Source organism: Apium graveolens, chromosome 5, assembly GCF_009905375.1.
Source record: "Apium graveolens cultivar Ventura chromosome 5, ASM990537v1, whole genome shotgun sequence".
Classification (NCBI taxonomy): Eukaryota; Viridiplantae; Streptophyta; class Magnoliopsida; order Apiales; family Apiaceae; genus Apium; species Apium graveolens.
Window position 1 is genome coordinate 24,812,824 of NC_133651.1, and position 13,500 is coordinate 24,826,323.

General features: G+C 37.0%; 1 protein-coding gene across 1 annotated transcript; it reads right to left on the reverse strand.

Annotated features, from left to right (window-relative positions):
• Positions 1-9,525: 9,525 nt before the first annotated feature.
• On the reverse strand, positions 9,526-11,298 carry LOC141723690 (stromal 70 kDa heat shock-related protein, chloroplastic). Its single transcript, XM_074525551.1, has one exon. The coding sequence runs from the start codon at positions 11,250-11,252 to the stop codon at positions 9,561-9,563; it is 1,692 nt and encodes a 563-aa protein (XP_074381652.1). The 5' UTR covers positions 11,253-11,298; the 3' UTR covers positions 9,526-9,560.
• Between the last annotated feature and the right edge of the window lie 2,202 nt (positions 11,299-13,500).

The window sequence follows — 13,500 nt, forward strand, 5'->3', positions numbered from 1 at the left end:
TGGGATTTCTTCGGAGCAATTGAAGACATTCTTACTCCAAATGCATCCGAATGTCTAAAACTGTTCAAAACACACTTCAAACCCACAGAATATGAAAGACGTTTTCCTCCTCTCTTAATGTTATGTTCAAAATTCTTCCTTCCATGGGTCTGTTCTTGGGAGTTTAAAATTCATTTCAACCAAATACAGTCCTGTATTGTTCGGTCCTTTAAAGTCAAATGGTGGAGCAATTTCAAAGAAGACCAAAAGATTTCCAAAGAGATCATTCAAAAATGGTTATCAAGTCAAAATTTTATTACCAACAAAGAAGTTACCACTTTCTTTGCCCAAAAGTCAAATGCCCAGGCATTATTAGCCCAAGCAAAAACCAGAAGCCAATACAAAGAATCCTTACTTCAACTCGCAAATTCAATTTATGATTCCGATGACGACAGCAGTCCGGTTCATTTAGGAAATGACAACGAAGATGACTGTCACGGGATTTTTTTCCCTGTAGTTTCCACTGATTAAAAAAAATAAAAGAATAGAAAAGGTCCAAAATACCCCCAAAAATTTCATCCAAATTTTTATCATTTCATATTGTTTAGTTTTCCTTTATTTCAATATTATAATCAGTTTGTAAAGACACTTCTTTACTCCAAATTATTAGGGGTAAAACGGTAAAAAGTACTTAAAAAATAAAAAATAAAAAATATTGTACATCATTTAAATTTTGTATCTAGTTTTTATCAGCATTTCTACCGAGACCACAAAAGAAGACAAAGAAGACACTTCCCACTGAGACTAACTCAGCATTATTCAAAAGAAGACAAAGAAGAGACAAAAGAAGATTCCCACTGAGACCAACTCAGCAATATTCTCCAAACAAAGCAACTTTCGGTGGAAGAGGAATCATACTCAAAATCCTGTGAAGAAAGCAGCCTCCCACTCAGGAAAGCAGCCCCTCCACTAAGAAAAAGAGGACCTCCCACTCAAGTCATGGTGTCCACTCAGGAAAGCAGAACTCCACTACAAGAAAAAGAATGATGTTGTTTCAAAAAATTTGACTCCTCATCCTTCTATAAATAGGAAGAAGAAGAGAGTAATAAACACACTTGAAATTAGAGAGCAGATAAGATACACATCTTGTACCAGTGATAGCAGTTCATATTTCCGAAGTTTATTCTGAAGTTTTCTCAAATTGTAACACAAATACTAGAAGATTGCTTTCAGTTATATAATCAAAAGCTTTTCCAAGTAATTTCAAATCCTATTCTTGTTCATATCATGTTTTAATATTTTGTGTTAATTCTTATGTTTTGCCATGACTTAGTTATATATAGTTATATATAATATGCATACCATGTCTTAGTCTCTTAATATTACTCGCAAATTTTGACGATATAGTTATATATAATATGCATACCATGTCTTAGTCTCTTAATATTACTCTCCCTACTATTTCTCTTAATATTTGTTGGTCCTATAACGTCCTTTTTGGTATCAGAGCCAGGAGGGAGTTGTATTATTGTTGTCTACTGTATCTCTGTTCTCAGTTCTTAAATTTTTGTAGATAAGCCTTTGCCGAGTCGTTTTGCCTAGTTTATCGGTTATAAGTCCATAGGAGGCAGTAAACCCGTTTTTTCTAGGATTGTAAGCAAAAGCTTAGCCTACGTCTTTTTTGATCTTAGAACATGGATTCAGTATTCTGCAGAACTACATCTCTTTCAAACTCTTCCACTAGTACGTTAGATTCAAGAAATATTACACATAGTGCCGAAACCAACGTCGAAAACCTCCAAAAAGCAATAGAGCGTTGGGACATCCCAAAAATCCCCAAAAGCCAAGTTTATGATACAAAATGGTATAGTTCAAGTTCTTCCATCAAAACCGAAGAAAGGGACATACACCTATCAAAATCATTCGAAACAATTCACCTTCTCACCAAAAGTTCCCTAGAAAAACTAGCAAAATCATACAATTACATCCATATAGGTTTAGTCCAAGTCGAAATTAAGCCCTTAACCAAAGAAGGATTAGACACCTAAATACTAGCCATTTTAAGAGATGCTAGATTCCTTGAGTTCAATGACTCTCTGTTAAGTTCCATAGAATCAAGTCTATGCAACAAACCCATCTCTTTTGGTTGTTATCCAAATTTATCCATTTCTCTTAAAGACAGGAATGTTATCCATAGCATGACACTCCAAGTTAAAACTCACAACTATAAAATGTTAGAAGGATCAATTCCAGTGGCTTTAATCTTTCGAATTCATTACAAAGCAATAATGTCCATTGGAGATGATGGGCATAAAAATGCTTTCGTTAAAGGAGAAACCATCCTTCTCCAAACTGACCTTTCAAGGTCTAACACAGTTATTCCTCGATCCATAAAATGGCAGGACATTTCCCTTCCCACTGAATGGGTTTTCGAAGGAGTAGCTCGCCCTAGATTACCGGAAAGATTAGAACCAAACACACAAATACACCAAGTTCACCAAGATGATAATGGAAGAGTCACTCTTGCATTTGATCGATCATTCCGAGCCTCTTTTATTAGTTCTCGATATTCCGATGCTTCCTCAAGAACCTTAGAAAAGATTTCTCAAATCCCTTCTATCATTAACACTACCTCAAAACCAAGATACTCTACATCAGATATACCCAATACCTCTATGGGTGGTGTAGATTATTCTTCCAATATACCTCACCCATTCTATAAACAAAGTCAATTACCACCAAACCAAAACACGGTTTCCCCTTCCTCACCAACATCCCCAACCTTCTCTGCTATAACTGAGAATATGGGAATGCCAAGTGAGCTAAATGTAATTGAAATAGAATTCCAAATCAATAAAACTTTTCTCCGTGAAGAGTTCTACTCTCCCCAAAACACTGAAAAAAGAAATTGGTTTTTTACCAACTTCAAAGAACAAAAGACACAAATTCAAGAAATTTACTATGAATTTCTTAACCAAAACAAAATCCAAATGATATTCTTTGATTGGTTGGAAATTTACTCCTCTGACCAAAACTTATTTTTCCCATTCACAAATTACCTAAACCCCATCACTCGAAGCATGAGCCAAAAACAAAAACAATGGGAAACAACCAGCGGAACTATAGAATCACACCACCCACCTTTTAGAAATGTCATACTAACAGTTCATAGTGAAAAAATCGAGGCACACCCCATCAAAAGATCAGATGATGACATACTAAAAAATACTAGGAATACAATCCTTGCTGTTAATTACACAAACACCCACCTAAATAGCATAGGAAGTCAACTAAACCGGATAGAAGACCGGATTCAAAAAACAATAGATTTACCCAAAAGTATTAATAATCAAGAACCCATATTTAAGCCATACCAAGTTTTTAGACAAAGCCAACAACAAATTCAAACAAATAGACCAGAATTCGTTAAAGCCATCAAAGACCATCTTAGCAGACTTGAGGCTTCCTCTTCCACAACCCAAATAGCTGCTGACAGTGTTTCATCTAAACAACTAAATGTCATACATCATGACTCAGATGAAGATGCTTTCATGCCCCAGGTTCATGACCTCCGACAAATGATTCCAAAATTCACAGCCCCAGACATTGGAGTTGAAAATAGACCTGAAATTTTAACCCAGTCTAAATTCAATGCATCATTTGTTTATGAATGGAATATAGATGGAATGTCTGAATATAATATTCTAAATCATTTACAACAAAAGACCATGGCAGCGAATGCTTATACAACCCAAATAGGAACCCCAGACAAAGCTATTGCCGAATTACTCATAGCAGGGTTCTCTGGCCAATTAAAAGGTTGGTGGGACTATCACCTTACCCCTGAAAATCATCTTGAAATCCTAAATTCCATTAGGGAAGATGAAGAGGGAAACCCATTTTAGATGAACAAGGAAACCCTATCCAAGGAGCAGTCGCACAACTCATTCTACTCATAACACACCACTTCATTGGTGACCCTTCTCACCTGAGAGATAAAAATGCTAAGCTTTTACATAATCTCAAATGTAAAAAACTTAGTGATTTCCAAAGATATAAAACTACTTTCCTCACCAGAGTCATGCTCAGAGAAGACTCGAACCATGCAAATTGGAAAGAAAAATTCTTAGCCGGACTTCCAACCTTACCCGGTGAAAGAGTTAGAACCTCTTTAATAACTAAACACGGAAGCCCGATACCTTACAAAAACCTGACATATGGTCAACTCATAAGCCAAACACAACGAGAAGGCCTAAAGATTTGTCAAGATTTAAAACTCCAAAGACATCTCAAATGGGAAATAAAAAGAACAAAGCAGGAATTAGGGACTTTCTGTCAATAATTTGACTATAATCCCAACAAAAGCTATTCAAAACTAAAATGTGATGGTGAATGCAAGCCATATCAAAGACCTTATCAGAAAAGGTCTTTCACAAAGTCTAATCATTTCTACAAAAAATCAACAGAACCGTTCTATAATAAACCTTCCTCTAATAATAACAATAAACCTTCCTACAACAAAAAACCTTTCAACAAAAATAGATTTACTAAACCAACCAATAAAGATATAACCTGTTACAAATGTGGAAAAAAGGGACATATATCTAGATTCTGCAGACTTAATAGGAAAATACAAGAGTTAAACATAGAAGAAAGCTTATCTAACAAAATCTCGGCTTTACTCCTTGAATCTTCCGACTCTGAGACATCTGAAATGTCTGGAAATGATGAACCTCTTCAAATAGATGAGATTGCAACAAGCTCATCTTCCTCTCATAATTCCTCCTCTGAAGACAGACGCATCAACGTCCTAACCAGAAATGAAGAACATTCTCTCGAAATCATAGAGAAGATAACTGATCCCCAAATAAGAAAAGAGCTCTTAGAAAAATTACTCCAACGACCAATTGAACCCAAACCAGAACAAAAACCTTCTATTCTCCCATCAACAAAAACTACATATGACTTGACCACAATATTAAAAAAGCAAAAACCCAACCAAAAATCCGTTCCAACAATACAAGACCTACACGAAGAAATTAAGGAAATTAAAGAAGAATTAAAAATCCTTAAAGAGCAGCAGAAGATAGATTCTTAAGCTTTAAATGTCCTTCTAGTTCGTGAAGTAGAAGAGAAAAATACTGAACAAAAACAATTAAGTAGTTTAAACAATACTCCTGATCAAGATGAAGATTTCTTATATGAATTAAGGCAAGTTACCTACCGAAAATATCTCATAAAAGTCAAAGTTGTCTTCTCAGATGACTTTATCTTAGATACCATTGTTTTATTCGATACAGGAGCGGATTTGAATTGCATTAAAGAAGAAATAATACCAAAAAGATTTCATCAACATACCAACGAAAGATTAACCACCGCTAATAACTCAAACCTCAATGTAGTTAGTAAGGTTGACGCCTCTATCAATAATAAAACCTTCCAAATTAAGACATCTTTTCTCCTAGTTAAAGGAATACATCATCTTATCATATTAGGTATACCTTTCTTCAATTTAATAACCCCCTATACTGTCACCTACGAAGGTATTACTTTCAAAACCCATAACACCAAACTTACCTTCCCATTTCTTGAAAAACCCAAAACAAGGAACCTCAATACAATAAAGACATATTCTATATATAATAATGAGATAAATGCCTTAATACAAGGAAAACAGATACAATTATCCCATCTAAAACAAGACCTTTCCTCTCACGAGATTGAGAAGCAATTACAAGACCACTTTATCAAAGAAAAAATCTTAAAATTACTAAAACAAATAGAAGTCGAACTCTGTTCTGACTTACCAAATGCATTTTGGCATAGAAAACAACATATGATTGATTTACCTTATGAAAAAGATTTTGATGAAAAGGAAATACCAACAAAAGCGAGACCTATCCAAATGAACTCCGACCTAGAACAAGATTTCAGAAAAGAGATCACCGATCTCGAATCCAAAGGAATCATATCAAAATCTAGATCCCCGTGGTCCTGTGCAGCTTTTTATGTAAACAAAAATGCTGAAATTGAGAGAGGGACACCAAGGCTAGTTATCAATTATAAGCCTCTAAATAAAGCCTTAAGATGGGTACGATACCCTATACCTAATAAAAAAGACCTTTTACAAAAATTAAGATCTTCGATAATATTCTCCAAATTTGATTTAAAATCAGGATTTTGGCAGATTCAAATCCACCCAAAAGATAGATATAAAACCGCTTTTACGGTCCCATTCGGACAGTATGAATGGAATGTCCTTCCATTTGGAATCAAAACTGCCCCTAGCGAATTCCAAAGAATTATGAATGACATATTCAATGACTATTCTACATTCTGTATAGTATATATTGATGATGTTCTAGTTTTTTCAGAAACTATTGAACAACATTTCAAACACCTTAAAACTTTCTGCCAAGTATCTAGAAAAAATGGTTTAGTCATATCCAAATCCAAAATTTCCCTATTTCAAACTCGTGTAAGATTTCTTGGTCACTACATATCAAAAGGAACAGTTACACCAATTGAAAGAGCCCTAACTTTTGCAACAAAATTTCCCGATAAAATCACAGATAAAACCCAACTCCAAAGATTTTTAGGAAGTCTCAACTATGTCCTAGACTTCTATCCAAACATCAATAGGATAGCCAAGCCCTTACATGACCGCCTTAAAACTAACCCTGTCCCTTGGTCATCTAAACATACCGAAATTGTTCGACAAATCAAAGAGAAGGTTCTAGAAATCCCTTGTCTACACCTTGCTGATCCAAATGCTTCTAAAGTAGTTGAAACAGATGCTTCTGAGTTAGGATACGGCGGTATACTAAAACAAGTAGTCAATGGTAAAGAACAAATAGTCCAGTGTACATCTGCACATTGGAATGATTGTCAAAGAAATTATTATACTATAAAAAAGGAAATACTTTCAATTGTTTTATGTATTACAAAATTTCAAAGTGATTTATTAAATCAAAAATTTCTCCTTAGAGTCGATTGTAAATCGGCAAAAGAAGTTTTACAAAAAGATGTCCAAAATATTGCATCAAAACAAATTTTCGCCAGATGGCAAGCATTATTAAGCATTTTTTATTTTGATATTGAACACATTAAGGGAGATATGAACTGTGTCCCTGATTTCCTGACCCGTGAGTTTCTACAAAACAGATAAGTATCATGCCTCGAAAAAGCAGAGGTGGGGGAAAAACCCCAGCCTTTCCCGGACACCTCCCGGCCACTCAACAAAGCAAAGCGAGTACTTCTTCAGGAAAACCGATCACATCCTAGATCGATAAGGTAATTGCAGATGAAGAAGACAATAACTTATTTCTAGCTCTTCAAACCATCAAAGCCCATGGCCTCAACATCCAAAATCCCTCAACAATCTCCCAAAGCTCTTCAGAAAAATCAACTAAAGTTACCCAACAAAACACTTCTTCCAGCCAACCTACAAATACTCCTTTTCAAGCTACACAAACAGTCAGTTTTCAAAACCCAACCCTCTTATTTCCTCAAAGATCCATGTCAAAACTAGATATAGTTACCCCAAAAATGCAAAACCAGGAGGTAGTAGTCAACCAGTCAAACTTTTTAAAATCTAATTCTGATTACTATACCAAAAGAAACCACCAAAAAATAGTGTCAGTCGAAAGAGGATTTAACAATGCCGATGCCTCCTTAGCAATTTCAAATGTTTTCCCTAAAGGATGGCTGTTCAAACCCTGGGATCTATCAAAAAATAATGACTATTATCAAGCCATTCTCTTGTCTACTGAATCAGTCACGTTCAAACATTTTTACAATGCCCGGGATAGAGAACACTCAACGCCTTCATACACAACATGTCAAATACAAAAGGTCATCCACCCAAGTCAATGGGGCCAAGAACTCCACAGTCCAAATTTTTTTCCTTCGAACTTCAAAAGACAACTAAACCACTGCTCCTCATATTCTTACTGGGATTACCAGCAAGCATGGCATAATTCATTCTATATCCAAAATCAGAAAAATAGTCATTCCTGGTTATTTTATTTCAATACCAAAATTGAAGTCCAGGAACTCCCTATTTGGTTCCTTCAATGGTGGGATTTCTTCGGAGCAATTGAAGACATTCTTACTCCAAATGCATCCGAATGTCTAAAACTGTTCAAAACACACTTCAAACCCACAGAATACGAAAGACGTTTTCCTCCTCTCTTAATGTTATGTTCAAAATTCTTCCTTCCATGGGTCTGTTCTTGGGAATTTAAAATTCATTTCAACCAAATACAGTCCTGTATTGTTCGGTCCTTTAAAGTCAAATGGTGGAGCAATTTCAAAGAAGACCAAAAGATTTCCAAAGAGATCATTTAAAAATGGTTATGAAGTCAAAATTTTATTACCAACAAAGAAGTTACCACTTTCTTTGCCCAAAAGTCAAATGCCCAGGCATTATTAGCCCAAGCAAAAACCAGAAGCCAATACAAAGAATCCTTACTTCAACTCGCAAATTCAATTTATGATTCCGATGACGACAGCAGTCCGGTTCATTTAGGAAATGACAACGAAGATGACTGTCACGGGATTTTTCCCCCTGTAGTTTCCACTGATTAAAAAAAAAGAATAGAAAATGTCCAAAATACCCCCAAAAATTTCATCCAAATTTTCATCATTTCATATTATTTAGTTTCCTTTATTTCAATATTATAATCAGTTTGTAAAGACACTTCTTTACTCCAAATTATTAGGGGTAAAATGGTAAAAAGTACTTAAAAAAAATATTGTACATCATTTAAATTTTGTATCTAGTTTTTATCAGCATTTCTACCGAGACCACAAAAGAAGACAAAGAAGACACTTCCCACTGAGACTAACTCAGCATTATTCAAAAGAAGACAAAGAAGATACAAAAGAAGATTCCCACTGAGACCAACTCAGAAATATTCTCCAAACAAAGCAACTTTCGGTGGAAGAGGAATCATACTCAAAATCCTGTGAAGAAAGCAGCCTCCCACTCAGGAAAGCAGCCCCTCCACTAAGAAAAAGAGGACCTCCCACTCAAGTCATGCTGTCCACTCAGGAAAGCAGAACTCCACTACAAGAAAAAGAATGATGCTGTTTCAAGAAATTAGACTCCTCATCCTTCTATAAATAGGAAGAAGAAGAAAGTAATAAACACACTTGAAATTAGAGAGCAGATAAGATACACATCTTGTACCAGTGATAGCAGTTCATATTTCCGAAGTTTATTCTCAAGTTTTCTCAAATTATAACACAAAGACTAGTAGATTGCTTTCAGTTATATAATCAAAAGCGTTTCCAAGTAATTTCAAATCCTATTCTTGTTCATATCATGTTTAATATTTTGTGTTAATTCTTATGTTTTGCCATGACGTAGTTATATATAGTTATATATAATATGCATACCATGTCTTAGTCTCTTAATATTACTCGCAAATTTTGACGATATAGTTATATATAATATGCATACCATGTCTTAGTCTCTTAATATTACTCTCCCTACTGTTTCTTAATATTTGTTGGTCCTATAACATCCTTTTTGGTATCAGAAAAGGTGTAAAAAATCTATCGTATGATGTCGTCTCTTACTTGCTATCTGTAAAATCTGCATCGATAACATCTCCTTCAGGACCGTTGTTTCCTGTTGATTCAGAAGGACCATCAGCACCATCAGGTGTTGGACCTGCACCAGGTGCTGCACCTGGCTGGTTGTAGAGTGACTGTCCAAGTTGCATAACTTCCTGATTCAGTGTAGTCATGGATTCCTTTATTATCTCGGTCGAACCCCCAGCTATTGCTTCCTTTAGCTCCCCAAGTTTAGCCTCAACATTCTCCTTCACAGGTGCAGGGACCTTGTCTCCCAGTTCCTTCAACTGCTTCTCGGTCTGGTAAACAACAGAATCAGCTTGATTCTTTGTATCGATAGCATCTCTCTTTTCCTTGTCTTCCTTTGCAAACCGCTCCGCTTCTGAAACCATTATCTCTACCTCGTCACTAGGCAATGTGCTGGCATCAGTTATGGTTATATCTTGCTTTTTGCCAGAACCCTTGTCAAGAGCAGTGACAGAAAGAATACCATTTGCATCAATGTCAAATTTTACTTCGATCTGAGGAACCCCACGTGGGGCAGGAGGAATTCCATCAAGACGGAAGCTTCCAAGAGACTTATTGTCCCTCACAAACTCCCTCTCACCTTGAAGAACATTAATTTCCACGCTTGTCTGTCCTTCAGCAGCCGTTGAGAATACCTCAGATTTCGAAGTGGGTAAAGTTGTGTTTCGGGGGATTATCTTTGTCATAACTCCGCCAAGAGTTTCTAACCCAATAGATAGAGGCGTTACATCCAAAAGAACGATATCACTAACATCTCCAGCCAAAACACCGGCCTGAACTGCAGCTCCAAGGGCAACAACTTCATCGGGATTGACAGTGACATTAGGTTCCTTTCCTGTCAAAGATTTTACAACTCCCTGAACAACTGGAATACGAGTTGACCCACCAACAAGAATCACTTCATTAATATCACTAAAAGAGAGCTTTGCATCCCTCAGAGAATTTTGAACAGGGGTTTTAAGCCTGTCAAGTAGATCCGAGCATAACTCTTCGAATTTTGCCCGTGTAAGGGTGGTCTCTATGTGTTTAGGACCATCTGCAGTGGATGTGATAAACGGCAGACTAATATTGGCCTGGGTTAGAGATGAAAGCTCCATCTTGGCTTTCTCTGCTGTCTCAGTCAGACGCTGAAGGGCTTGTTTATCCTTCAAGAGATCAATACCCTCATCATTTTTAAAAGATGAAGCCAGCCAATCTACAACTCTCTTATCAAAGTCATCCCCACCTAAATGTGTATTTCCAGATGTAGAAAGCACTTCAAAAACTCCATCGCCAACTTCAAGGACTGAGACATCAAAGGTGCCTCCTCCGAGGTCAAAAACAAGAATTGTCTCATTGTTCTTCCTTTCAAAACCATATGCTAATGAGGCTGCAGTAGGTTCATTGATGATACGAAGAACTTCAAGGCCAGCAATGTGACCAGCATCCTTTGTTGCTGTTCTTTGGGAATCATTAAAGTAAGCAGGAACTGTTACAACGGCTTTAGTGACCTTATCGTTCAAAAACTTAGAAGCATCATCCACAAGCTTTCTCAAAACCTGCGCAGAAATCTCCTCAGCAGCAAACTGCTTCCCAATGGCGGGACAATCAAGCTTAATATTCCCATTCTCATCTCTAACCAAATTATAACTAACTTGCTTCGACTCCGAATTAACCTCAGACATTTTCCTCCCAATAAACCTCTTAACCGAGAAAAATGTATTCTTCGGATTGACACATATTTGTTGGTCCTATAACGTCCTATATTTATAGTTTAAGTTCTTGGGGAGTAAGTTCGTATATATGCAATAACTTAATTATCAGACCCTAGTTACATAACACGGGCTACTAAATTAACACATACAGACAGACGCACATTGTTGTCGTCTATTGATACATTTGTTCATGCAGGATGAAAAATCTGAAGCTCTGGTGATTAAAGTCAGATAATGCAGGCAACAGGAATCATAATAACCAACTGCATAATCTATTAGGTCAACAACTGCTGGATGGACCTGGAGTTGCTAATAAAACAAGGAGTCAGCGAACGGGTGGTATACACTTGTTGCTAATCGAGCAGGTGTGCTGCCGAAGGTGAAGCACACTAGTTATGGCTAATGCAGCTAATCTAGCTGGCAGTTTCGGTGCTCCTCTCTCTGATGCAACAAAATATATTTGTATATATTTGTTGGCTCAAAGCTCTCTGCATACGATGGTGCTCCTCTCTCTGATACAACAGAATATCGTAGTATTGTTGGCGCCCTTCAGTACCTCCCTCTCACCCGACCTGACATTAGCTATGCCGTCAATCAAGTTTGTCAGTTCATGCAAGCTCTCACCACCGTACATCTCCAGGCTGTAGCATCTTACGGTTATCTGAGGGGTTCTCTTGGTGGCCTTGGCCTAACCATCACTCCGGGACCGTTAACCACCTTCTTTGCATTCTCCGATGCCGACTGGGCTGGCTGCCCCGATAGCAAACGGCCCACTACTGGCTTCTGCGTATTCCTCAAAAAAACCTACTGACTTGGGTTTCAAAAAAGTAACCGACTCTTTCCAGGTCTAGTGCCGAAGCAGAGTACAAGGCACTCGCCCCCACTATATAGGCCCGGACTTGCGTACGGTATCACTTGCCTAACAGCTTCCAAAACAAAAGCGGAAGCTTCAATGTTGACGGGTTTATTGTCTCCTTTCTAAAGGGAAAAAGGATAGGTATCACTCCTCGGGCAGTCGCTAACCGTTGCGCCTTCCCTTCTGCTTACACCATTTATTTGTGAATGCTCCGCTTTGCTCTTTGGCGCGCTACTTCCGCTATCAACCAGCTTCGGATTCTCCTTAAGGCACCGAGTTGAGTAGGGATTTGAATAAAAAGTAGATTTTGGGTGTTGCTAAACTCTACTCCGATAACCAGCATGCGATGAGCAAAACGGTAGGAGGTACTAGAATCCGATGATGGGTGGCTCAATCAATCTTCTATTTGGCAAGGGTTAGGGCTCGGTGATTAGCTTTAGCTTCTAGATCAGCATCCGGGAAAAGGACGATTAGACCGGGCAGTGAGTTTCACAATCCACTCTTTCTATTCGCTCTAGCCAGGCTTGCATTCGCTGCATCAATGAATGTACTTGCGTACTCCTGCGGGAAGTGGGAGTAATCTAATTTCGTTCTTGTCTGAGCTAAGAGAATTCAAAACTAACTGAAAGAGTCAAGCTAAAAGTTGGGTTCCGGAGTGGGGGCTGAAGTCCGAAAAGTACTGAAGGAGTGAAGGCAGTTGTAAACAACTAAGAGATTCTACCACTGGCACTAGACTTCGTTCTTCAACTTTGAAAGGCATATGTCATAGCCTATTTGTATATTCGAGGATTTAACTCAATTCAAATAAGAATGTAATAAGTAAATAGTGGATCTGTCGTCAGAGAGATCTCACAAAGTAACATCTGTCAAAGGGTTAAGGAACATTATTCATCTACAGACTTGAAGACTTAATTCACTGGAAGAAGCTCAAGAAATTGATCAAGCCTCAGTGATATAAATCAAGATTGTGGATTTAATCAAGTGACAGAGATCTCGTCAGGGTATCAATTAGTTACAAGGATTTAGTCTGAAGAAAATCAGAGTATCAAAGTCAAGACATGAAGAAACGTCACGGAAGTTAGTCACTCATGAACCAGACAGTACATCGAGTGTCAACATTGAAGTGGTGGAATTGATTCATAATTTCAGTGATTTTCAGAAGATATTCAGAAGAATGGATGCTGCTCAAGATTAGTATTAATTCTCTATTAATTAATTAAGTCATATAATTTAATTAAGAAAATAAATTATATCTGCAAAGATTAATTTATTGATTAATTGAATTAATTGATTAATTAATTCAGAATTAATATTAAGGATTTTCAGGATTCTAATTGGTTTAAAATCTATTTAAATTCAAAC

Coding starts and splice junctions, on each gene's coding strand:
- LOC141723690 (XM_074525551.1), bottom strand. CDS start 11,252: ATGTCTGAGGTTAATTCGGAGTCGAAGCAAGTTAGTTATAATTTGGTT.